Source organism: Vidua chalybeata, chromosome 8, assembly GCF_026979565.1.
Source record: "Vidua chalybeata isolate OUT-0048 chromosome 8, bVidCha1 merged haplotype, whole genome shotgun sequence".
Taxonomy (NCBI): domain Eukaryota; kingdom Metazoa; phylum Chordata; class Aves; order Passeriformes; family Viduidae; genus Vidua; species Vidua chalybeata.
Genome location: NC_071537.1, coordinates 3,887,776 through 3,915,264, shown reverse-complemented (window position 1 = coordinate 3,915,264; position 27,489 = coordinate 3,887,776). Strand labels below are relative to the sequence as shown.

The 27,489-nt window shown below is 42.0% G+C and overlaps 1 protein-coding gene across 1 annotated transcript in view; it reads right to left on the bottom strand.

Moving 5' to 3' along the window:
* Positions 1-291: 291 nt before the first annotated feature.
* The window catches only part of CHST15 (carbohydrate sulfotransferase 15), a 46,428-nt gene continuing 19,230 nt past the window's right edge, over positions 292-27,489 (bottom strand). The window contains exons 2-8 of the mRNA XM_053949573.1: positions 19,446-20,511; positions 18,366-18,705; positions 14,241-14,387; positions 9,671-9,827; positions 5,660-5,816; positions 2,062-2,209; positions 292-928 (exon numbers count right to left, since the gene is read on the bottom strand). Of these exons, the coding sequence (XP_053805548.1) occupies positions 738-928; positions 2,062-2,209; positions 5,660-5,816; positions 9,671-9,827; positions 14,241-14,387; positions 18,366-18,705; positions 19,446-19,988 (1,683 nt within the window). The 5' untranslated portion in view covers positions 19,989-20,511 and the 3' untranslated portion in view covers positions 292-737. The remainder of the gene's footprint in view (positions 929-2,061; positions 2,210-5,659; positions 5,817-9,670; positions 9,828-14,240; positions 14,388-18,365; positions 18,706-19,445; positions 20,512-27,489) is intronic.

Sequence of the window (27,489 nt, the reverse complement as noted above, 5' to 3'; positions counted from 1 at the left end):
TATGAATAAATTATACATATTCATACTTATGTGAACAAAATATGCAAGTCAATGAATTTGTTATGCTAAACACCAAATTGGCCTGTTTAGGTTTCAGCCATCCATTCTCACATGGATTATAAAATTTTCTTTTCCAAGAACTGTGGCTAGGAAAGCCCATTTCTCTTGAAGACATAAATGAGACTTGGAAATTTATGTGAATGCACTTCATCTTTCTGTCACAATTAAGGAAACACAGTGCTAGTGAAGACCATCTTTAAACAGGCTGACAAAAAGAAACAGAATTTTAGGTTGAATTCAATTAAAAATTTTAATGACTAAATGACATTGATTGCTTGAAAAAAAAAAGAGTGAATAACATATATTGAAAATGAGAGATTATAAGTGTAATTGTAGGAAACTGATGCTGACTCTGTGTTGCAGCATCTCAGAGAAGGTTACACTTCAACTCTTCCCTGTGGAAGAGTGTAAGACATCATTGTCCTAATGCCTGTCCACTCCTTTGCTGGGGTGAAAGAAGTTGCAATAAACTGATTAAAGCAAGATGCTTTCCATTCTCCCAAGGAAAATGTGGTAGAGCTGTTGAGATGTGTGCTGGCTGAAGGTGAGACTCTCAGCTCACCCATCAGCTGCTCTTTGGAATGGGAAAAAAAATGTAAAATATCCACACACAAAAATAGAATTTAAAAAAATAAAAACTCCTCTGAGCACTGTAGTCGTGGCAAGAAATTTACACGTTATGTCCTCTTCCATAAAAAAGCATCATCAAAAAGAACTTGTGCCAGTTTTGTATTAAAAGGCCTATAGAAATCTCTTAAAATTGCCTTGGTGGTTGGCAGCATCGGGCCCAGGCTTCTGTCTTCAGGTCTTCGGGTGTTTGATGCAGGACTCTTAGTAATCAGAGCTTCTTGTTTCTCACTCAGAGGTCCTGTGGAAAAAGAGAATATTATCTTCAAATATTTCCCCAAAAATGCCCATCTTAAAGAAATCTAATGACTAAATCAGAAGGTTTGCCATGGGGAGAAAAATGCCATTTTTGTTAGCAGCCAAAAGGTTTCAGAATATTGAATACAGGTTTAGATCACTAAAATGAATCACTATGGGAAAATATGGAAATAATACATGTTCCTCTCCCATTAATTAATGATCTCTATAAAAAGCAGCATAAATCACACTTGGAGGAAAATACCTGTTTTCAAAAAAACCCAATGGTTGAAGCTCCGTTCTGGAGCTGCAGGTATTTTATGTTGCTATTTCATTTCGTGGTGTGAGTTGACTAATACCCGACAGAAACTCCACAAGCTTCACTCAGCAAAGCCCTGGTTGGTTTGTTTTGGAGGCTGGCAGTGGGATCAGAGTGGACACAGGTGTAGTGACACCTCACTTTGGGAATAAATGTGCATCAGCAAGATAAAAACCTAGGGAGTTTTCCAGCACAAACCACGTTCAGGAAGCAGGTGCCAAGCTTTTCATCTGTTCAGCCTGCTACATCCAAGCTTTCTCATCATCTAGACCAATCCTTGGACCAGACAGACGATTTTTCAGCCACATTTTCATTCTCTTGCTACTGTCAAATCAACATTGGGCAACATTTTGTCTGCCGGCGTTTCTTCTGAGGATTAGCAACAGATGTCTCAATCAACACAGCAAAAACACAATTTCCCCCTTCTCCTCGGCTACAAACACAACCTTTCATCATGCTCAGCCTTAGGTTCTGGGCTGGTAGCACTTCAGTTTGTTAAAATTGTGGGGGATAACTTTGCACCTCCGTAAGCCCATGGCAAACAAGTCCTTGAGTGCCTTCAGAAGCAGGATTGGCTTCTGTGTAAAAGATAAATCCCTGCATTCTGAGTGGTGTGGATTTTTTTTTCTTTATATACTCTTACTAAGATCTTCTAACACCAGGCATTTGAGAATTTAATTTTGCTTGACTCCAGGCAATGAGGTTAATGCATCCTTCAAGCCAAATTCCTTTGCTTCTCTCTTAATAAAGCAAAACCAACCTAAAAGAAGAAGGATAATAATGATTTTGTGCACTTAAACCAGCCAGCAAGCACCTACCCAGATCCAGGAACTGGAACACCATGTGCATGGTGTACCTCATGTTTGATGCATGGTCCTCCAGGCGAAGAACAAGGATCTGATCTTTGTTAAAAACTGTCAGCCAGTCCAGGAGATACACAACATAGAGCCCTACCTGTAACCTCACCTGTAAGTACAAAAAAAACCCAAATTAGTTCACCTTACAACACTTCTAGCTGTAAAAAAGCAACACTTATCTCTGTCATCTGGGCTAAAAATCCCAAAATGTGCTTTTAAGGAACAACAAAAAGAAAGCATGTGAATATTTTTAAATCTTCCTCTCGTTTTCTGAACAGCTTAAAGAAATCTTTGCAAACAGCTTTTCTGCTGGCGAGAGATGTCATTTTACCAAGCTGCACTTGCTGCACCAGCCACAGGTGTGTGTTGCACAGACACAAAGATCTGTGGAAGGATGCTCAGCCACCTCACACCCAAGCTCTCTGAGCTTGGAGACATTGAGGGCTCTCAGCCCCCAGATGAACAGTGATTCAAGGGAAGATGCTCAGTCCTGCCCCTTCTCCAGACCCTAAGGCTGCTTATTTCAGTTTGATTTCACCTTGGGGAAATAGTTTAGGGGTGGGCTTGGCAGTGCTGCGTTAAACCTTGGACTCAGTGACTGTACAGGTCTTTTCCAGCCTGAATGATTCCATGATTTTCAGCTGCACCAGGTCATGCTGTCATGAGCAGGACAAATATTCTGCCTCACTGTCAGGTGTTAGATTTGGGTGCATTCTGCTGCATCCTCTGATTGCAATAATTAGGTTGAGATCTCAGCTGCAGCAGCATTCATGGTGCCTTGTCTGAGTACCCAGAGAGTCAGACCAGAGAGGGGGAAAGGCAGATTTTCAGCCTCTCCTGCCCTTATCTCTGTTTTTCTTCCCTCCTCAATTTTACATAACAAGTTGAAACATAAAAAGAATAGCCTTGGTGTTCTTAAAAAGTCCAGCCTCCAACTGTGCTTATAAATATTTTTCTAAATCCCTTCAGGCTCATGGGAGAGGAACATGAATCCCAAGTCTTAAGCATCTTTCATAAAAGAGACTTAACATCTTCAGCTTGCGTTACCACAGAGCCCATGAAGTCAGACAACAGCCCCTTTCACTTCTGACACTGCCCCACGACCTACAACAATACCTAAATTCCCCTAAAAAAAGCCTTATTTTGAAGTATTGCTGAATTATTATTATCCTGTGTGATTCTGATGTGTGTCTTTGGCTGCTTATACCATAAGTCTCCATATTTATCAGATTTCTTTATAGATGTGCTACACCAGAATCTGGAACCTCTTTTTTTGATGAAGACACCAGGCTAAGATGGGATAATTCTGGCAGGGCAGCAGCCCAGCCCTCAGTCAGTGCCTTGTTGCACTCAACACTGGGGCAAACTTGTGGTTTAATGTTTCTTTTCTTACTCCAGGCTCTTGTAAACAGATTCTCCATCTTCCTTGTACACGCCTTCAGGTGCTGGCAGGGCACAACTGGGACCACCCTGGTCACTGTGCCTTTCTCTGGGTAATGTTCTTTTCACTGATTCCAGGTGCCAAATACCCCTTTCTTGCCCCCTTAGCATCCATCAGCAGCCAGGATGCCTAGGACACCTCTCTGGTTTCAGAAACACATTAACAAATAGCAAACCCCTTCTCTTCCTGGCATAGTCACAGAATTAGCAACCTAATGAGCTCACCAGGGACAGCAATCCTCACTTCTTCAATGCTCAGCAAACCACAAACAAAACAGATTTAGCAACTTGGCTGAAGAAGGAGCTAAAAAAGGCCACTGAGGAGCACAGTTGGCATGTGGGTTTTATTACAAACACCTGCTTGTGGCTCTATGGAAGGAAAGAGGCCTCCTCTGCTCATTTCCAAAAGCATCTTCTTCAAGAGGGCTGCCGAAGACAACAAATGGAGATGGGTTCTGCACCCTGAGGATGAGCATAAGAGGAAAGTCTTTCCTTCTGGTTCTCTCTCTGCCTTTCTCTGCCACACTGGAAGGAATACATTTGTGCAAGCAGATGGCTGGAAAATTCTGTGATGCTGCCCAGCAGCAATTGGTGTGTGAGGAAGTCCTGGGGGCTGCAGTCAGGGATGAGCAGCTCCAGCCTACCTGGTAGGTGAGAGCAGTGTCCTGTTTGCTGTGCTGCTGCAGGGCTCCAGCCCATGGAATGCACTCTTGTGCTGTTATTTTGTCCAGTGGAAGAGGCAATAACTTCGCCCCAGAGGCAAAGGAGGGAACTATTCCCTCCAAATCCTTTACAGCCTGAGCAAATAAGAGAGGATTGAACAGCAATCTGGCCAGATGAGATACTCCAAGTCTATCTCTTCCATATTATTCTCTGCCCTCGAGCACAATCTGAAGTCAGTTCTATGCTAAAATTGTGAATTTTGGAATCGTAAGCCTGTAATACTTATCCATTCCCCTGCCAGCAGTTTCTGTGTTTTCTTGTATAATTTTCTGGCATGCACAATTAAAAAAAAATAAAATAAAAAAAAAGTTTTTATCTAGTTATTGGTAGCCTTTTCTTACAAAAGAACACATAATTTATTCTGATTTTGAAGCAATTTGGTACTGCAAAGATCTTTGCCAGAACCACTTTTTTGGAGACATCTGCAAAAAGCTTGCACATTAAATTGTAATCTTCACTAAATGTGCTCTCCATGCACTTGCACAATAGGAAAGCTGTGTTATCCCTGTTGGCATTCAGCAGGGAACAGGCTGAGGAGACAGCTGGGCCCCCACACCATGTCTACATATATATTTATACCCTCCACTTTACAAACGACGAAGGAGAAAGGTTTGATTTCTCGCTGCTTCCTTGCACGGGATTTTGGTGTCTTAATGACCTTTCCACCAGATTGTCCAGCTGGGCAGTGCCCAGGCAGAAAGGGACCTGGGGCTACTGGTCAACAGCCGACTGAACATGAGCCAGCAGCGTGCCCTGCTGGCCAAAAGGCCAGTGGCTCCTGGCCTGGATCAAGAATGGTGTGGCCAGCAGGAGCAGGGAGCTCATTCTGCCCCTGTACCTGGCACAGGTGAGGGCACACCTCGAGTGCTGTGCCCAGCTCTGGCCCCTCAGTTTGGGAAGGACTTTGGGATGCTTGAGCACATCCAGAGGAGGCAGCGAGGCTGGAGAGGGGCTGGGAACACAAACCCTGTGAGGAACCACTGAGGGAGCTGGGGGTGCTCAGCCTGGAGAAAAGGAGACTCAGGGCTGACCTCAGCACTCTCCACAGCTCCTGAAAGGTGGCTGTGCTCAGCTGGGCTTGGGCTCTTTCTCCAGGAACTGACAGAACCAGAGCACACAGCCTCAAGCTGCACCAAGGGAAATACAGGTTGGATATCAGGAAAAAGTTTTTTACAGAAAGAGTGATAAAGTTCTGGAATGGCTGCCCAGGGAGGTGGTGGAGTCACCATCCCTGGGTGTGTTTAACAAAGCCTGGATGTGGCACTGGGTGCCAGGGTTGAGTTGAGCTGTTAGGGCTGGGTTGGACTTGGTGATCTCGGAGGTCTCTTCCCACCTGGTCAATCTGTGAATTCTGTGTGAAAGCAGCAAGGAGCCAAAAGTGCCAGGAAATACGTACGGGCATGGCGTTGTTGAGGGTGTTGTTGTAGACACAGGCTCGCAGGGAGAAATCCAGCACACAGCCCTCAAAGAGCTGCAGGGATTCCGCCACCTTCTCGTGGAAATCCTCCGCGGATTTGTTGGCGCTGGCGAAGTACAGATAATCAGAGTACAACCTGTGAGAGGAAAACGTGGCAGTGAGGGGCTGAGGGAATGGAAGAACATTTATTTACACAACAGATTTGGCAATTCTAATCAGCTACAGGAACCCAGGGAAAGGGGACATGTGTGTAACAGCATCCCACCCACAGCCTGTCACCCAGTGGCATTTTTTCATTCATTTTAATGAGTTTTAGCTCACAGGAAAACCCTCTCCAAGGGATTTTGAACAGCAGCCCCACTTTCAAGGTCTGCATCCCTGGAGACCTGACCCTAGAAATCATGTGAGCCAATGTTTTCTCCTGAAGGCAAAACTGAGATTTTAAATTCATGTTCTCTGTGAACAGAACTGGTTTCAGCTGATGTTGCTGCCCCTCTACACCTGGTGTTCCATGGACAGGAACAGTTCTTGTCTCTAAAGCTTAAAGCTGATTTTAGAAACTTCAGGTGGGTTAGAAAGAGTAATTTTTATATTTCTACCAAGTTGGCTACAGTGACAAGTTAGAAAGAGCCCAGATTTCCCATTCCTTTTACAGGAAGCTTCACCTCTAATCTTATGCTGACTTTCGATCAAAAACTTCCAATTTACAGCACCTGTTGATTTTCTATTTTTTTTTTTAAGATGAGGCTGGAGTTTCTCTAAGCTACAAAGTATTATCCCCTCATTGCACACTTTTAGCACAAGTTTTACAATTACTTTAAATCACTTTAAAAAGATAATGTAAATGCAAATTCTTTTGGGGGTGATGCAGTGAAACAACCCAGAACCTACAGACAAGGAAAATATCATTTTTAGCATTAAGCCCTGAAACCTTGATTAGGCTTTTGCCACATAAATATGTTTTAAAGAGACAAAGGAAATACCCAGACATGACACAAATATTACATCTGGATCACAAATATTAGATTTGAACATGGTATTTTAACTTCCATTCATAATTAGACTTAGAATGACCAGAACCACAACAATACCACTTGAGGAGTCACTTCCCCAAGTGTGTTTGCAGAATAGATTTGATGCCTCTATAGTACCCCTCTCTTGATAAAATTCAAGAAATCCTACATATTTTTCAGCCTCTTTCAAAAAACCATGGGTGTTTAAGAAATAAAAACACCCATCTATTTAGGTTTCACTTATTACTGCAATAACCTTTGTATTGCACTTAGTTTATTTACCCTTTAACTTCCCTAGATTGCCATGGGTACTTAAAAACACCTCTTATGGAAAGTTTAGGCCTAAATCCAGCAAAGCACTTAAGCACAGGAATAGCCCCTCAGCACTCATTATTTATGTCAGTCTTTTGCAAGAATAGAATTTTAATTCCCATGTGAAACAAATGAAGATTCTTCTCTGAAGAATCTTCTTTTAAAAGAAAGAAGAAAAGGAAAAGCTGAAGGACCAGGCCAGCTGAGTTCACTTAAATTAGACACACAACAGCATCTCCTGCTTGCAGGAAATGTGGATATCAGGGATGTGTCCCAGGGATGTTGGGACTGAGTGATGAAAGGTTTCTTCCTGGGAAAAATCAGCCAGCAGGCATCAGGTACAGCACGGGCCAGGCTGAAGTGTCATTAAAAAGGTTTAATATGACTGCTTGGTATTTCTAACCATCCATCAAAAGAAATGCATCATTTTTCAGACTCGTTGGCATTTTATGAAAAACTACGTTCTTGAGGACGAGTTCTCCCTCTGCAGGGCAGTTGAGATTTCCTTTCCATTTTTCTTTTTCTTTCTTTCCCACCTGTTTTTAATTCTGTGGACATCTGCCTTTGCTGAGTAGGATTTCAGCTGTTCTGGCTCCTTGAAGTCCTTTCCTTCAACCTCTGTCCATTCCAATGAAATAATGACACCAGTTGACAACAACCACCTCAAAAAGAGATGTCATTCAAATATTCCCTGCTGGGGCTAGCCCAGACTTTGTGCAGGTTAGATCAGAGCCCATCCCAGCCCCCTGCCCTCCTGGCTGCTCCAAGGAACCTGTCCCACTGCCTGGCACCACCAATGGATGCCTGGGCTGTCCATTCTGCTTTTGCTCCTGCAGCTCAGATGAGCCATCAGGAACGCAGGGAATTGCAAACAAAAATGAACCAATTTGTCATAAACACAGTCAAGGAGATGAAGCTGACTTTTTCTGTGACCCCTGCTAAAGCTGGCAAAGAGCTACACCTCCATTAGAAAGGATGGTAAAAGCAATCAGGGAGTTTGTCACCAATTTACATGAGGAGGCCACTCCAGCCACTCTCTTGCATAAAATTACCATCTGTTAACTCCTGGGGTCAGGAGATGCCGTTGATGTTGAGAGCTGCATTTCCTGACACAGGAGCTGGGAAACATCTCCCAGTCCTGCTCTCAGCACAGCCATGTCCTGCCAGCAGGGAAGCTCCTTGGGGAGCACCACCCCAGCTCTGGATGCTGCTGGGCAGTGGGTACAGGCTGCCTGCACATCCAGCACGGGTCTGCTGTTCTCCCAGAGCCACCAGAGCCTGGTCCTCACCATCATCTTCATCCCCACCATCATCTTCATCCCCTCCATCACCTGCATCCCAAACCATCACCTGCATCTCCCACCATCATCTTCATCCCCACCATCACCCGCATGCTCACCATCATCTGCATCCCCACCACCGTCTTCATCCCCACCATCACCTGCAACTCCCACCATCATCTTCATCCCCTCCATCACCTGCATCTTCCACCATCACCTACATCTCCCACCATCATCTTCATCCCCACCATCATCTTCATCCCCACCATCACCCGCATGCTCACCATCATCTGCATCCCCACCACCATCTTCATCCCCACCATCACCTGCATCTTCCACCATCACCTGCATCTCCCACCATCATCTTCATCCTCTCCATCACCTGCATCCCCTCCATCGCCTGCATCCCCTCCATCACCTGCATCCCAAACCATCACCTGCGTGCTCACCATCATCTTCATCCCCTTCCTTCCTTCTCTGAGTTTTTCTGGCATTTTGCCCTTGAGCACTGACCCTGCCACAAGTATTCTGACTATCCCTATGGAGATACAGTGAGAAGGAGTTCACATCCCCTCAGTCTGATCCTTGTGGCCTCTGCCTCCATCCCCTCCACCCTCCCCATCACCCCCATCATTATTATCCTGCTTCAGAGGACACAGTGGGAAGAAATGTCCCAGAAATCTGGAGGAAGACTGGAGAGAAATGCAAAAAAGTGAAATGCAAGTGGAAAGCTCGACATTCCTGACTCTCCACAGCCATTTAAAACAGCCCATACCTTGGGAAAAGCCAAGCCCTTCCTCTGCAAACAAAGTCAGGAAGACGCAGGATGAGCTCCTGTAGCTGCTGGCTGTGCCAGCTACAAATGCCCAGTGAAACTTTACACGACTGTCTCATCAAGCACTTGAAAGAGTTTTAAAAAATTGTATCATTTGCTGACTCCAGAGCTATTTAATCCTTCTTAATCATTATTATTTAATCAGTTTGAACTGCAAACCCCATGAAAACATAGATTTCACAATTTAAATGAAATGAAACATTTCCCAGGACTACTTCTGCTGAGATCTGGAGATGCAGTGCCCTCATAGTCTAAAGAGCCCTGCTGAGAACCAAGGCATATTAGCTCAGGTAATGGCATTAGACTGCATTTGGTAACCTATAAATTCTTTTTTTTCAGAGTAGCTCAGGAGTCCAGGTATGGCACTCATGGCATTCACACTCACATACTTCTCCTTAAAACATTATCACTGTTACCTGTGCCAAAATACACGGAATAAAACTCCTCTTGTCACAACCAAGTAGCTCTCAAACACCACGTGAATATTTGCTTGCATCCAACAGAGTGAGAGTTTAAAATATTATTATAACAAAAAAGTTCTCTTGCTCACCTTTCAACAGGGTCCCTCAGCATGATGATAAGTTTGGCATTTGGTTGGAAGGCATGGATAAAATCCTGGATTAGGAAGGGAGGTTCTCCTTCAGTACTGTTGTCATAGAAGAAAACCCAGGCATTGTTGTCCCACATTGTCGAGGCACTGGCCTCCCCTGGAAATGAAAAGCATCTCTGCTGGTAACTCATTCCATTCTTCATGTTGGAGTGGAAATTGGCTGAATTTTGAAGTGCTATAAGGCAGATCAAAATTGACTCCATGAATTTCAACACACCTCAGTTCTTGCAGACTGCTCTGGCTAAAGCTCCCAGAGCTGCAGCAATCCCACTGTCCTGTGCCTTTGGGAATGCTGGGATGCTTAAGGCAGGTTTTATGCAATTCCACCTGAAATGTTGCTCTCCATGACCACACCGCTTCCTGCTGGTGGCTAACACAAGCAAAGAGATTTAATTTGGGCTGGAATGGACTGCTCAGGCTTTTAGCACCTTTTCCAGTGAGGAACCATGGAATCACAGAAGGATCTGGGCTGGAAGGGACCTTAAAGGTCATCTTGTTTCCACCCCTTCCACTAAGCCAGGTGGCTCCAAACTCCATCCAGCCTGGCCTTGAGGAGGCAGGAGTTGATCCCTGCTGAAGCCTTGCAATGCTCTTTGTAGCAGCCACAGGTTGGCCTTAATGTTCCCAATCTCAGAGAAGCAGCTTGCTAACAAATTGTAAAAATTTCCCACAGAAAAATGTGGAAACCATCGCCCCTGCTGATCAACAGTGTGGTAAACATAATCAGGAGAATCAGTGAGCATATAAGAAATATTTTAAAAGCAGCTGAGATGCGTCATTAAGGTTTGAAATATTATTTTTTATATAATTATTCATGTAGAACAAGTCAACTATTTATGACTAGATAAAGGGTTTATAGAATAAATAACACACTTTGGTAAAATACCAGATTCTGGTATCTTTAGTGTCTGAAGAAGCTCACTAGGAATGCAGTGCTACAGGGAGAAATGTATTCAGTAAAAATCTCTGCCAGAATGAGATATATGATGGTTCAGCTGCTAAATAAATGATCTGAGATGTTGTTTTGAATTTTGCAACCTTCTCTGTCTTTTTAAGTAATCCTGGCATTTATGTGGTACAGTACTTTTCAATAAAACATGTACAGAAGCTTTTTGGGGACTTACACTTTCTGACAGTCTAATGAAAGCTAATTCTTGCTAATGAGGTTTTTCAAGTCAAAAGGAAGGAGATTAAAAAAATAATAATGTTGTAGGCTTATGGACTTGTACATTATTTCCCTATTTTTTCTTCCTTCCTCTGCCGGGAAAGCCCAATAAAGATTTAAAAAGATGGACAAAACACAACATGAGAAAGGTACTGGCTCCAAACTTCAGCTGAACATAATGTGATTCATTAATAAAGTCTGGGAGTTGTTAGAAAACACATTAATCTTCTGTCACGTTCATTTTGCCTCTTTTCAGGAGGAGGAGATCAGGTCCATTTGCTATAGCTGGGTGTCCACAACAGCTCCACTCTTCCATTCTAAATTAATTAGCCAAAGCACTGCCTAATCACCAGCAGGCTTCCACTTGTCAATTAAAACTCAATTAGCCCAGCTCCCACGCTGGGTGAGGCAGAAACACAAAGGATTAAACAGAGGCCAGGAGCTGAGACAGCCCTGCCACAGAAACCTCTCCTGAGCCACCAGGACGTGGGGAAACGCAAAGGGAACGAGCACCTGCAGGCAGGGATTTGCTGGACAGGGCACTCCAGGGATGGAGGTGACCTTGGGAAGTCCCTGCTCCATCCCCCTGACAAGCACAGCCTGAAACAGCTCCCTCAGAAATGTTTGCCTCAATCATGGCAAGGTAATTAAAGTCTGTGACCTCATCGAGCCTCCTATTCCTCTCTGGACTAGATCTGATCATCCTTCACAGCTCTCTGCTCTGTTCTGTGATCACTGTGGGTGTTCTATTGGATTTATCCCAATCAGTGTGGCCAAACCTGCAAACACCTCCCTACCCTGCTGCAATGTGAACTACAAAAAACAAAAACAAAAAAAAAAAAAAAAAAAAAAAAACAAAAAAACCAGTGCATTTACACGTAAATGGGCAGATTCTCCTAACATCAGAGCCCACATTCCATAGAAACTGTGAATTCCATCACCCAAATGCTGCAGGCAGGACACAAGTCAGGGAAAATCCCATAATCATAAAGGTTGGAAAAGACCTCCAAGACTGTCAAGTCCAACCCAAGATCACAGGCACAAAACCAAATCATGCTAAAGCATTAAAAGGTGCTGCTCCAGCTCAGCAAAACCTGGGGTCAAGAGGGCAAATCTTCCCACAAGCTGACTGTCACGAATTTAATGAGGGGAAAAAAAGTTATATATATATATAAAATAATCATTCTGGTCCCTGCTGACTTTTATAATTTTAATTTCCTGAAACAGGCAAACAAAAATTTTTTCTGACAACTTGATAGTGTTTGTTTTTGGTTTATAATACAGGTTTAATACCTGCAAAGAGAACAAGAGAACAAGCCATCCTAAATATGAGATAAATTAATCACCAACAGTTAATTATGTTTAATTACACCGGTGCAACTGAATTATTTTTTTCTTATGGACTTAAAGGTCTTATAAATTATTAAATTGTCCAAAGAATGGTGCATAACCTCCTCATTCAGTCATTAATGGATTAACATCATATTGTGTTTTCACAAGTCATTCCTCTGAATTTATCTTATTAATGATTCCACATAAACAAATCCTGTTCAGAATGCCTCAGGCTGGATCAGCCCTGTCCTCTGGGGTTCATCTCTAAACAGATGTTGGGGTGTTTTTTTGGAAAATGTAGTTATTACCTACTAGGTTTAGTATCCAAAGGAGCCTAACTTTTCAAAATAATATAACATGATGAACTACTGAAATATTTACAGTTTTAATTTGATTTTTCTTTACAGTCATCTGAAATAAGAAAAGGAAGATTATGAGAAAACGTGATATTCATACAGATTCATTTTAGGCTAGATGGCTTTGTTTTTTTCCAAGGTCATAAAAGACTGCCTTAATGAGTATAATCATTCAAGACTTTTCCTGTAAACTTAATAAGAAAACCCAGCAGAACCTTAATGAAACAAGAAATGAGACCACAGGAAAAAGAAACACAAAGTGAACCCTACAAAAAGCTTCAACAGGAGGTGGGTAATCAAAGATGTACGTTGCCAATTAGATTAGTGAATTTAATTAGTATAAGCACTTCACCCATCAAAGGACAGGAGATATTATTATAAGTAGCAGGAAAATCTGCAGATGTCCTTGATGGCAACATTTCTTAAGAACCCCATCTTGCAAGTGCTGCTCGCTGTTGCAATGTTTAATAAAGTGAATGATGGACTTAAATGGAGGCTGGGGAAGTATTGAACAAATGTGACTCAGACAAGGCTCTGATTTAACCAACACAAGGCATCATCACTATCTCACCCAGCCAGCAATAGGTTAAAATTTCAGGTTGTTATGAGACCAAACCCCCAGTAATTCTGAGGGCAGGCAGTAAAATCTTGTCTCTATTTTCTGTAGAATTGTGACTTCAAGCCTACTTGAAAAGTCTTTTTGACAAGGAACTGTCACTTGCACAACTACTTTTTGCATGGAATGTGTCTGGTTTCCCTGGGAAATAAGACTGGTAAAATTTCCATCCCCTCAGTTTTCTGGTTTTAGCAGACAGCAAAAGCAGAATTTAGAGGTTTGTGATGTTCCTCATGGGCACTGAAAACCAGTATGCCATAGAAGAGTGGATGAGCCTGGTGGATTGACCACTGTGTGCCATGGAAAGCAATCCAGGGATGCCTCCCTAGAGCCCTGTGCTCACCATGGACTTCCATAAAGTACAATAAAACAGCACTGCTAGACCATTCTTAGTGGTAATTAGGCAATTTAATTCCAACTAATTATATCAATTCCTTCTGTTGGAGCTTAAGAGCCACTGGGAGCTTTTGCTCCCACATCTCCCACCAGCTCCAGGATTTCTGCAGCACCCAATGTGTGTCACACCACCACAGTTACTGATTTATCCCAGACATTGCTCCAGCATTTGGAAGTGAAGCCACAATCCCAGCACTGCAGGCAATCCCCTCATAATTGTGCTTAAAGTGGATGTGGCACTTGGGGACATGAGTTAGTGGTGACCTTGGAAGTGCTGGGGGAATGGATGGGCGCGATGATCTTAGAGGGTTTTACCAACCTAAATGATTCTGTGAAAACAAAATGAAAACTGTGTTTGAACGAGTCACCAAGGTCATTCTCATTCTTGGGAAAAAAAAAGCCACATTAATTAAATGCTGATGCTCATCAGATATACAGCGCTTGCTCAGGAATTTTCTGAAGATAGTCACAGCTTCTTAACAAAGAAAGAAAGAAAAGAAAGCCAAGAGCTTCCAGGCACACCAGAGAAGAGCAACATCGGGGGCTCTGTGCTGAGAACCAGCCACGAAATCCCCCTCTGGCACCTCAGCTCTGAGCACTGCCAGTGTGGAGCTAGAGAGAATTTCGGGGCTGGTTTTGCCCTACCAATGATGATGTTGTTCCTCTTGCCATGCTCCTTCACTGCATCGCTCTGCAGCACACTCTGGATCTGATGTGCTGCCAGGTCGAACAGATCCAGGTAATCTTCCACCGGGTAGCGGTCGTGAAATCCATCCCTCAGCCGGATGATTCCTGGAAAAACAGCCAAAAAGAGAGAATTAAAATCAGCAATTATAACAACAACAGGGCAAGACTAACCACTGGTGCAAACCAAGGTGGTTGGCCCTGAGCCAGCCAACATCAGCACGAGATCAGACCGACCAAGTGCAACCCTCAGACAAAAGTGCCAATAATGAAGTGGCTGAGATCTGAGATACTGAATGATTACACCATAAATTCACATATTTTAAGTGCTCTGTTTTGTAGTCCCTGCATGAATGAGCTTGGATTTATCGTCTTCTAAATTTAGCTTTTGGAAGGAATATAGAAGATAAGATTCTACTTCCACTTGCACCCATGTAAATTGCAGTAATATTGGACTCCCACTAGATTTACTGTTTTGAGATTGAGCACAGGATCTGATGCCAAATATGTAAATCAACACACACTGGGAAATCATTCATGGGTTTTTTCCTTTCACAGGTATGCAAATAAAGCTCCACAGTAGTATCTTATTTTTCTCCTCTTCTTCCCTACACTCCAGGGTGAGTTCAGTATCACCTTCCCCCTGTGTTTCTCTGCATCTTGAGCTGCATCCTGTGATTTTTATACTCCTTTTCCCACTCCTGTTTCCAAATTTAGTCCCACTTCTCCATTTGCTGTACATGCTCCCCACACAGAACTTCTCAGCTCTCCCTTTCTTGTTCCCACAAGGCCAATAATTATCAATTATGTGAGAGGAAAGCTCAGCAAGGGAGTTCTTTTGTCCATTGCCTCTGATTTTCCCCTTTAGGAAAGTGGGATTTAATGAGGGTAGAAGAAAGTTCAACAGCATATTTTGACTTGTTTTGAGGGGGGAAAAAAGTGCAAGCGTGGTGCTACAGACAGCCTTGGTTTGTTGCCACCCCACTCCTGGGAACAGAAACAGTGGCAAGGAGCCAGGAGAGAGAGACAGTCAAGCTGAGACAAAGTCCTGTGGAGCATCAACCATCCCAGCAGAAGGGGAAAGGAGTGATTTGCAAAATGGGGCCTCCCCAGAGGGCTGTTTAACTTCAGCTGAAATTAGTCAGTCTCATAAAAATCCACTGAATCAGAGGATGCCATTGAACAAAGAGACTTTCTTGTCCAATTTAAGTGTTAGAAACCAAACCAAGTTAATAGCCAGGAGCATAGGAGTCATAGCCACTTGCTGGCTGTCTCAGTTTCACTTGTGAGTGTGTTTGTCATATTCTCTGTTTTTCTTTCCTTAATTTTTAAATAGTAACCATTAGGTAATGTACTTTAAAGGCAGAATTAAAGGACTGAGCCACCAGGAATAAATTTGACCTTTCATTCTCAGTGGCAGACAGCTGAGATGAGCAGAAGGTCATCCCTACAGATCCCTCTCCCATGAGACCACAAGCTCTGCAATGTTTCCTCATTCTCCAGCTTTACAAAACAACTTCAAAAAAACCTGAATTATGCAAAGAATGTTCTCTTCAAGGATCAGCACTCGGTCCCCAGTGGCTGACCACAAGACTCTGCAAGTGGAGGGCTGGTGAATGCCAGCACAGAGATAGGAATTCACCCTTGTTCTCAAGCTAGATGCACTCCAGCCTGATTTTTTACATTCTTCTGCCTGTTTGGTAGGTCAGGTTCAGAGCTTTAGTGAGTCTGGTCTTGCTGAAGTGAGGCTGGGTGCATTACCTCCTCCAAAATTCATTCCAAACATTTATGTTGAAGTTAATGTAAGTGGAGGTGTAAAACATTGTAGTTTAAAAGGTATCAATTGGGTTCAGCCTTTTCTGCCAGCACTACCATAGAACACAAAATCCTCCACAGATTTTGCTGACAGTCCCTTCTTTCGATGACTTTATCTAAACATGAGAAAAAGCTGTGGCTGTCCCTGGGTCCCTGGGAGTGCCCAAGGCCAGGTTGGATGGGGCTTGGAGCAGCCTGGGATAGTGGAGGGTGTCTTTGCCCATGGCAGGGGCTGGAACTGAATGGACTTAAAGGTCTCTTCTGACCCAAACTATTCCATAATTCCCATGTTTTATCTTCAGCCAGCTGCTGAACAAGTGATGAACAAGTCCCTTCTCATGGGTCTTCAAGGAGCACCACGATGCTTCTCTTTGCTTGACTTGTTTTCACTCCCCAATTCACACTGGTGCCTCCAGTGTTTCTCAAACAGGATTAAATTATCTCAAAAAAAAAAGAAGCTGTATTTTCATCACATGGCTTTACATCTTAGTTTACAAAAAAAGTATTTAGAAAATGTCCAAAGTATTTATTTTGGCAACTTTCTTATGGCATTTCCAAAGGAAGAAAACTGAAAATTTAACGGCAAAATTATGAATTCCCATCTCTGTGGCTGAGAGCTCCTCACCAAGAAGCAAGGAACAAAATCCTGTCTGCAGGAGCTCAAAGGTTCTTCTGGGATCCAGGGCAAAGGGAAACAAGATGGAAATAACAAGACCACATGTAGGAGAAATAAGTAGCACTGCCAGTGTCCCAATGCCTCAGAAAGTGTCCTTTCTTGCCTTTAGCCACAGAAATTCAGTATTTTCCCATTCCAAGGAAGCTTAGAAAAGCACCAAAAGAAAGTAGTGATCAAAGTCCTCATCTACACTCCAGTGCCAGTTTTTTCTGTTCCAAAGTCTGTGTCTGTTGCCATAAAGCAAGAGCAAATGAGAAACAGAAATTAAGAAGTCAATAAAATAAACAGAATCTTCCTGTTGGAAACAGTAAAATCAGTGAAAAGTCCTTGATCTTTGATACCAAAGTCATACAAAGTGAGGGCATGCCAGCACTTAACAGCCAGGCCCAAGAAGAGGAAAATCCAGTGTCTGGGTGGAATACAGAGGGCACAAAACTCATCCACATGTAGAGGTGAGCAGTCAGGAAATTCAAATGGGTCTTCTGCAGCTCATCTAATTTCTAACCACAAGACAGACCTTCTTCAGCATCCAGAGAGAGATAAGAAGGAGAAAAACACTTCAGATGGATGAAATTCTGTGCTCAGCCCCACTGCCTCAAGACACCCTTAGGAGGTGCAATCACGAGGGGTGGATGCCTTTTGCTCCAGTTGGCCACAACCCCAGCTAGTTAAGTCTGCCTTCAGAGATGGAAATAATGATAAAAAGGAAAGAAAAAGAAAAAGGATCAAAAATATGTGCCGGGCCCTCAGTGAGAGAGATTCCTCATGCAGAGCATCTCTACTGATCAGTGTTGCCCAGAGCTGTGGCACTAATGAAGTTCCTGCCACAGTTGTATTTATTGAACCATAAGGACTGAAATTTTAAATAGCCACCTATCATTTATTGATGCAAGAAAGGCTTTACAGAATTTTGCAGTACAAAACTATCACTGCTGCTCTTCAACTCCCCCATGACAACCTAACAGTTTCTCTTCTTGCTTTTATAAATTCATAAGGTTGGTTTTATGCACTGTTTTTGTTTTCCCTTAGATTTTCCAAACCGCTGCAAATAAACCAAATGAAATTTGGCAAATAAACCAAATGAAATGCATTTTCTCAAGAGCCTTAACCCAAAACACCATTGAACAACAGCAGGTTGAGCATCCACCACCTGGATTTCTCAAAACCATCAACTCCAGCGGTTTCTTGTCGCCCTGTTCTTTTAAAAGTTTTAAAGTTCTTTTAAAAGTTTTCTATGCCTTCTGGTGTTTACATATTTCTACTGGAGTTTTCACACACTATTCATGTAAATAATGATTATTTTGCATTCTTCTTTGTGGGAAGAGAGAATTAATAGACTGTTGCTTTAACCGGTCTGGTTGGAGAGGTAGCAATTTCGTCCTCCAATCCACTGTCACTTCTGGAATTCTATATATTGCAAAGTCAGAAACAAAAGTTACTTCCTTTTGCTCTTTTGATCTTAGTGTGAGTGCATGAGTTATTTTGTGTCATAGTGCGACAGTTTCTAGGCAAGCCAATACAAAGCAAATTCATCCCAAATACTTACAAAATTTTAAGAGGGGACAACTTGCCTAGCAAAGGACATTTTGACTCACCAAAGCGTTTCCTGGTCCACCAGTGGGGCTCCTTGATGGCCGAGAAGCGAACGTCGGGGTGCAGCCGGAGGCGGTCGTACAGGTCCGTGGTGCCGCACTTGGGCTGCCCGATGATGTAGAAGTGCGGCAGGCAGCGCAGGCGGTAGTGCTTGTCCTTGTAGTGGTACAAGTGGTTCCAAAATACCTTCCTGAGGTAATCAAAGATGATCCGAAAGCGCTTGGAGTACAGTGCGTAGGAGTTGGTGGCGTAGGGATCCGTGGTTGTGTTCCCGCGGTACTCTTCGTACCAACAAGGGTTCTTGCTGTTTGGAAGGAATTTGTTAGGAATTACCGAAAACATCTGCAACATAAAGAACAACAGTTTCAGTCAAGGCAGCAAGCAATCAACTTTTCTTACTTAGCACTTTTCTTACTTAGCACGGTGAGAGAACAGAAACACTACCTGGATATTTCTACCTACAAAGTTGGCCCCATTTATTCCTTCTGATGGCACCATAACCAAATCCTGTGCAACCCACTGGGCTGGGAGACAAGTATTTAGAAATCCTTTTATTTTAAGGCCAGAAAGGGCCTCAATAATCACCCCAACTCCTCTGTAATCCCAGGAACTGATTTTTAAAGTGAGATGCTCAATACTCAAATCAAATTACCTTCCAGTTTTTAACTCTGAAATACAAGGTTTGCAATGATTTTTCAGGAAGACACCCTGGCAAGCAGTTATTAGAAAGGCTCGTTTCTTATTTATCATTTCAGGTGACAGGTAAATGTAAGTCACAATGATTTTGCATGAGAGAAGGTGAAAGTTCAGTGACATTGTATAGCTATCAGAAGACTGCCTGATTTTTTGCTTCAGGTGTCAAGACCATTTATAGAACCCATCCATCCTGCCCGTGACTCAGAGGGATGTGATCTACAATATCAACTTCTCAGCTGCTACGAATCAGGAGACTCTAGATGGTGTAAATCACTGCATGAACATCGAGCAGTTGCACTTTTTTATATCTAGGCAAAAGATTGATCCAAAAGCCTTGAAATAAGGACGTAAAAAGCAGCTTAAGACACGCCTCAATTTATACTTACATGTGGCTCTTGCTTTCTCAGCTCTTCTAAATCAGGGCGCTGCCTCGTTATAAACTCTATCTTTGAAGTAATGGTGTCAATAATTAATTTAATGCTTGGATAATCCTTTACATATGAAATATTCATTTTTGAAGGCTGGTAATAGTCTTTCATGTCACTAAGGCTTTCATTGTCCATTAAGCTGGGATTGCTAGCAAAAGCTCCGTAATGGAAGGGAGATGGGATCAGCAGCAGGCCATGCTTGGCTCCAGTCAGTATGTAGGATACCATCACCAGAGTCATTATGATCAACCCAAACATCAAACTGCAGAGCTTCCCCTTCCTCAGGCAGAAAAACCCATTCCAGCTCTCACAGTGATCAGTCCTCACTTCCAGAACCGCGAGCCACTTCATCTGCTTGCTGTCGGTGTACAACGGGATTTTATTTTCTCCTCTGCACACAGGACACTTCTGGTTATTGTGATCAGGTCCACGGCATGTGAAACACTGTCTGTGCAAGTCATTTGGTAATAAATGTATGCAGCAATTAATGCAATACCTCATATTACTACCGTTAAACTCCTACATTAATGAGCCAAGCACAGCCATAAAAAAGTTTCTGAAGCATATGAGTCATCTTCTGCAAGTCTGAAATTATTGTGTTCCTGGAGTGGTTCTACAACTACTCAGCAATGCAAAAGGACAGGTTCAAAACAGAATAAAAAGTGACATGTGTCACAGAAAGAAAAAGAAGCCCCAGCTACCACCAACACACAAAAATAAATGTACTCTGGATGTGGCTCCCAAGAATTTGGCTCAGTAAGAGGAATGTGGCGAAGTAAGGATCAGCTACAAAACTGGCTCAAGTTTTTCCCATTGAACAAAATGAGAAGGAAAAAAAATTGTTATGTAGTGTGAAAATATGCAAAAAATAAAAGTAACTCATTTTCCTCTGCTTTATGCTGGAATGGGCAAATATGGGTAGAAATTTCCAGGTTCCCTTAAAACAAGCAGGCTCCAAACTGCACTGCTGCTGCTGGAAGCTTCATCTTCCCAGAGGCGGTTCCAAAGAGATGCATTGTCCAACCTAGAGAAAAAAAGCCAGATATTTATACACACCCAGACATCATATCCACATCATGCACAGCCATAGCAAAGCACAACCTACCACCAGTCATTTCAGATTTCTGTTTGAAAGATGCCTGCTGTTTGCCAAGTCTGTTAATTACAGCACTCAGGATATTAAACCCAGGGAACATTTGGCTCCAGGTTCACAGCGAGCTGCCCCTGATTTTCCATCACCCATCTGCTCACATCAGTGACTGGTTGCTACTACAGGTAACTCTACACGACTCACTAACCCACCCAACAGATCTTAATCTGCTTTTGAAATATGGGAGCATTTCTGGACAGTATCCAGTGACACAGGTTTAAATAATTACACTCTATCTGCTCCTGAGGACCTTAAATGAACAGTCCTGAATGGGGTAGGACCCTGTTTGAGGCAGGGATAAAGTAACAGTCTCCTTTCAAACATGGGAGATAAAAAACCCAACAAAAAAAAAAAAAAAAAAAAAAAAAAAAAAAAAATTAAAAGCCATCAGTAAAACATTGAGCAAAGTGAAGGGATTAAAAAACAGACACAAGGAAAAGGCTAATGACAGGATCTCAGGTTTCTGGACAAAATGATGGGTCCTCTTATTACTCACCAAATCAGAGAAGTATAATCATTACTATTATGAGTCCCACAATTTAACTGTTTTGCCTTTAGCTCTATCAACACCTATTTTTAATGCAGCAATACTGCTATAATTCTAGATAATAACTCCTGGTTCATTCCTACAAAATTGTCCTAATCAAATGGGGCAGTCAGTTCAGATCCCACATTTATCATCATCCTTCTGGCTGCATTTTTGTGTGAGACAAAGTGCTTTTGTAGAAGTTATTTGTATTCTGATGTTTCTCCCACTGAACACTGTCACATATTGGAGGATTTCTGCAATCAGAGCAAGTAGGCTGTGTCTCAGGGACTCAAGAATAATTAGATAAATATTGAACAAAAGTATTTGCAAAATACTTTCCTTCCACCCTGAAAAAGTTCATTTCCTTAATGAGTTTATTCTCTAAGCCAGATGAGGCAGACAGAAATCACAGCATAATCATTACTGACTATATTTAAACCAAAGGGAAAGAAATCAGTGCAAGACTTCTCAAAGAGACCAGTCTTGAAAACTTCTCCAAAGGAGCAAAGCTGTGATGACTTTGACAGAAGTTTGAACAATTAGAGATATTAAATCAGATTCATATGGGTCTTTTTAAACCTAGAAAGTTTATGCTTTCTTAAGTGTAAAACATCCCCCCAGTAAACATCCAAAATCAAAAGAGGAACTATGGAAAGGAGCCAAGGTTGGAAAGACCTTGATGGTTGTCCAAACACCACCAATGGTGGTGAGAAGAAGGACAAGAAAGGGAAGTCTTGAGAGGAAGAGAGAAGTTTCCACTTCCCAAGTAAATATTTCAGGCAGAAATAAGACCCTGATCAAACATTTTCAAAGAGGAAACAAAGGAGGCCAGAGACAAGAGTCAGTGTCAGGGCAGATTCAGGCAGCATCCACATCCAGTGGAGGAAGTCATGAAAACAGAGACAGCACAAAAAAAAAAAACAACAAAAAAAAAAAAAAAAAACCAAACAAACAAACAAAAAAAAAAACCAAAAAAAAAACCAAAAAAAAACCCCAAAAAAAACCCAAAAAACCAAAAAAAACCCCACCCCCCAAAAAAAACCAAAGCAAAACAAACAAAAAAAAACCACAAAAAAAAAAAAAAAAAAAAAAAAAATGGCGATGAGGGCCTTCATCACAAAAGATAAAAGAGGAAGGTGAAAAAAGCCCCTTTGAAAAAAGAAGCACAAAGAAGAGGCTACAGGTTAAAGCAGTACCTAGAAAAGATCTGGTAACCAAATCCCACCCCACAGCATCTCTTCAATTACATTTATCATGTTCTACAGATTGATTTTTATGTGATTTTTATCTACCCTGAACTCCTCTTATTTGACATCCACCTCAGTACCCTCTCAGATCTCTGCTCTCCAGCTTCTTGCTGTTTATTTTCATAGACCAATCCCTATGCAGTGGCTATTTAAAATAAATTAAAAATCCAATTTATCTTCCAGTCCTCTTCTAACAGGGATCTGCAACCTGCTCAGTGGCACTGACTGAACAATTTATCTGAGATAACCTTATGGGATCAATTCCAGGTTTGTGCATTTGACATCAATTCTCAAATTTTTAAAAAGAGCAATCAGAAATACATTAATTAATGCAGACCACAGGACCTTAGAAAAACCACATAATCTTCTATGTCCATTTGTGTGTTAAAAAATGGACTGGAATTTATTGAACCCTTCCCAGCTGCAGACACTTCTCATGAAAATCTGCTACAAATATGACAAAGCCAAGGAAAAACCATGTTAACTACATCTTTGGCAGGTGAAGAAAATGGTTTATCAGGAAGCTGATACAAGGGGGGGGAAATAGAAACATGTTTAGGCTACAGTAAAACTGAGATATTAATCACACCAGTCATGAGGGGAAATTTAAAGTTCCACCAGCAACCATAACTCTGCCAGCTCATGCACAAGCACTGCATCAAGCTGCTTAATTAGCTGATCAGTTTGATGACCTATCACAGGACAATGACAGATCACTCAGCTAATAGAATAGAGACATTGATCTCTTTTTTTTTTTTTTTTAGTAACTGCTACTTGCCAACACACCATTTTACATTATTTTCCACTGTCACGTTCATGAAATAAAAAAGTGAATTGTAACAAACATATAAAAGGATCTAATTCCCTAGTGCCACCCCCTTCTCTTTCCCAAGCAGTTTTTGATAGAAGTTCATTCCCTAAGAATTTAGCATGGCATGAAGGATGCCCAGCAGAGGGGCAGGATCTTCCCCCAGCCCTCACTTCCCTCCTTCACCCCATGAAATCAAGACATCCACAGTGCCCTGTTTTTGTTCCTTCCATCCAACACTCCCAGCAGCCACAACCACAGCCACCAGCACACGTCACCTCTTTGTATTCTACTCCTGAGAGCAGAAGGATGTGGATTGCAGGCAGAGGGAAGGTTATGAGGCTTGAGCTGGTAATAAACCATGTGTGTCTCCTTATATTTTAGCTGCAAAGCTGCTGGCTGCTCACTGGCAGAAAATTACTCTCTTTACACAACAAGCAGTGTCTTTGTATATTGAATAATGTAGCATGTAATTTCCCCTTGTTGAAGGGAAGGGTGAATTATTTATGATCACGTCTATACTGCATTTGTCTGCTGTACATTAATGCGTGCCAGCCCTAACCACAGAGCAGAAATCAACAGCAACCTTTGCAAGCTCCTTGGCCAAAAGCAGCCCTCCTCATAAAAACCAGGATCTCTGGGAATAGCCTAAGGAGGAAATATGGATATACAAGATGACACACAGTGGAATGGGGGGAAAAAAGGAAAAGCTCTCCTAGATTTCAATTTATTCCCACTGAAGCCAGGGGGGACTTTGCTCCAAACTCAAGCAGGCTCAAGCTAACAAAGGTATTTATATGAAACAGAACTTAATAGCAAACAGGTGAGACCGTTTAATGGCAGTTTCCCTGAGCAATTCCTGCATTCCATGAGAGGAGGGGCTGTTGGGGGCTCAGGATGCAGGAGAGGAGGCTGGCAGGTACCACTGGGCAGGAAACACGAGAGCAAACAGCAAAAGCAAACCACAAAACCTCACACCAAAGCACTGAAAATACAGCACCCACCAGGCCCTACTCATCTCATACATAGGGTGAAAAGAGGCATTCCTCTTGAAAGAAAACATGTGAGATTTTTCATCATCCACATGGGTTTTGTTAACTGTATAGAAAACATCTGAAATTCTGTATTATTCCTATTAAATAAATATTTCATAAAATTTCCTCCCCTTTCTCTTTAAAGATTGTAAGGGAAGACTGCAACCAAAATGGCTACAGGATCTCGGAATCATGGAATTACTGAGGTTGGAAAAGCTCTCCAAGATCATCAAGGCCAAGCATTAACTGGGCACTGCCAAGGCCACCACTGCCTCATGTCCCCAAGTGCCACATCCACATAGCTCTTAAATCCCTCCAGTGACGGTGACTTCATCACTGCCTTGGGCAGTTCCAGTGCTCAACAACACTTTGGATGAAGAAATTTTCTCTAATATCCGACCTAAACCTCCACTGCTGCAACTTGAGGCCATTTCCTCTTGTCCTAATGCTTGTCCCTTGGGAGAAGAGACCAACAGACTTTAAAAAGCAATTACTTTCATATGCTCAGTCACATAGCTAAAATTCTCCTCTGTGAATAAGATAAAACAGATTGAACAGATTTTACACGTATCTATACCTATGTGTATGACCCGTTTTCCAGGACACCAGTTCCTGAATATTTAATGTGCTTTCCTTTCTTTCAAAACTCTTTAAAATAAAGATAAATCATTACATTTTTCCGTAGCCTCGTTACTTCTAATCACAGTCAGCTTCTCCTCCCACCACATGAAAAGGTGGCTGTTAACCTCTTATAAACACATTTCAGGTACACCAGGAAGACATTTCTCATCCTGGGGTATAAATGCTCCTCTGAATTTATATTATGTAGTCAGTGGAGCTACAGCAGTTTTTTTCCTCCCTTCACACAATATAATTGAAAATTTCAGGTGAATCAGTCCTGATGGGCAGCTCACAACCTAAACTATGGATGTGTAAGGCAAGTGAGAAAATAATCCACCAGCTCTCAGATTAGATAGGATGAAGCCTACTTAAAAACCTACAGATGCTTAAAAAGCTACAGATAAAATTAAGGATAAACACTTTTATCCAAAAAAAACCCAAACAAAAGATTAGGCAAAAGATAATACTGCTGAATCATCTGGCCAGGAACATCACATTGCTCCTAATTTATCTAATGCCATTCTTACAGCTATGTTATTCTGTCCATAGTCTCCTAATTGTTTCCACTAATCTGGATAAATATTCCTTCTGCCTAAGTGCCTTCCCTGCCAAATCAGGAAGGTTTGTTTAAATCAAAGTCTCAGTTTGCACTGCTAATGTTTTTTGAAATCTCAGAGCAAAGCTGATCCCACGCCCTCCTGAACACTCCAGAAATGAACCTCCCTGTGGAAACGTTTCCCTCTGGAAAGCTCCTGTGAAGACAAGGCTGTCATTAGTCAGAGATGCAGCTCTGGAAGTGAAAGGCTGCCCACAGTCCTACCACGATAAACTTTCCATGACTCACATCAAGAGGAATGGAAACATGAAAGGGCGAAGTGAGGCTGGTGGAGTGAAATCCTCGTTACATTTTCATATGGAAAGAAAAAACCCAACAACATTTAGTAGCAATGCAGCACAATCATGTAATTCCTTTTCCATTCCTCCATCACTCAGTACAACACTGTCCATGTACAACAGCAATTCTTCACCCCAAGCAGGATATGACCTCTGGACACAAAAAACCTGACAATTACAGATATTTTTTAGCTATCAAGCTTGCTGGAAATGGTTAGAATTGAAGCAGACTACAGGCAGCACACAAACAACCTGAAGTATTTGTACAAGGGTAGTGGAGTACTTGTAGAGCAGGAGGAAGTTCATCCTGTGAGTGGGCAGGTTGTACCATTTCAATAAAAAATAGCCCAGTAGAAGGAATAAAATCTAAGCTAAATTAAAAAAGAAAGAACATTATGTAAGGAAAGGAGAGAAATAATTGTAGATTTTCTCTTTCCTGCTTATTGGACATATTTGGCTCCTCAAGTTTACATTTTTGGAAATAAACTTTGCCTGAACTCACTTCTATTTACCGCAGAGAAATCTGAAAGATGCCAGAAAGATGATATGTCAATAAAAAGAGGATCATGAATCACTGAGCTCTGAAAACTTCTGGCAAACAAAAAAGGGAAAAAAAAACCAAAACAAAACAACAAAAACAAGCAAAAAGCAATTGCAGTGATTTAGAAAAGCCACAGGCCTCATTACAAAGCTCAGCAACCTCCTGCAGACTGAAGTTATGTAAAGCTCCTTTAGTTACTTAAACCCCCTAATTTTGAAAGAATCATCAATAAATGCAACTCCCAAGATGCTGTATAAACCCATGGAATCATTTCCGAGGCAATCAATTGGAAAACAGGTACATCCTAAAAGCAAGAGCAGGTGGCCACAGACCATGGTTGCACATCAACCTGTTGAACGACAGCTGAGCACTCGTTCAAGTCTAAAATTTTCTTTCAAGAATGCTTTTCATGGCCTTTTAAAGCCAAAGAAAACCTCCTGAATCACCACTGAATCAGCAATCCCACCTAAAAAACAACCATGGTTTCTTCCATAACCCAGCTGGTTCCTTTCTCAGAATCTAATCCAAACACAATCTGCTCCTTCCGCATCCGTACACATCCAAATAAAATGCAAGAAAAAGCGAGAATTGAACAAATTCTTTGCTCCATTTGCAAAAAAAAAAAAAAAAAAAAAAAAAAAAAAAAAAATCAGCAAAGTCCCCTAAAATCAGCATAACTAGTCATTTCAATCACATAAGGATGACTTCTATTATTTGGGCTGCGATGCTCAGGAAATAGTTACTGAGCTTGAATCACCACACAGTTAGGGCACAAACACTGCCTGAATAAACAGATCCTTGGAAGCAAGGAAAAAAGAGTGGGGATTGGGAAAGGGAGCTCCCTGACCTGGATCAGTGACAGCAGGGTCATGTCCTTCCCCAGAAATGCACTATTGCACCTAAAGTCTTGTGCAAGTTCCTGGAAATTTCCGAGGTCCAGTTCCTTGCACTCCTAAAATGCCACAGCCACATGTTCTGATGTGTTGTTGTTTGGTCTGCCTCGAGAATGTGAAAATATAAAAAATTCAGTATTACCCATTTTTAAATTAAAGCATTTTTCAGCAGGGAATAAACCTACCCACCAATTATATTTAATGACTTCAGTGTTCCTTCTTTCTATTCTATCTGATTTAAATCAGTCTAAATCAAAAATCTTACTTTTTGGGCTACTTGCAGGA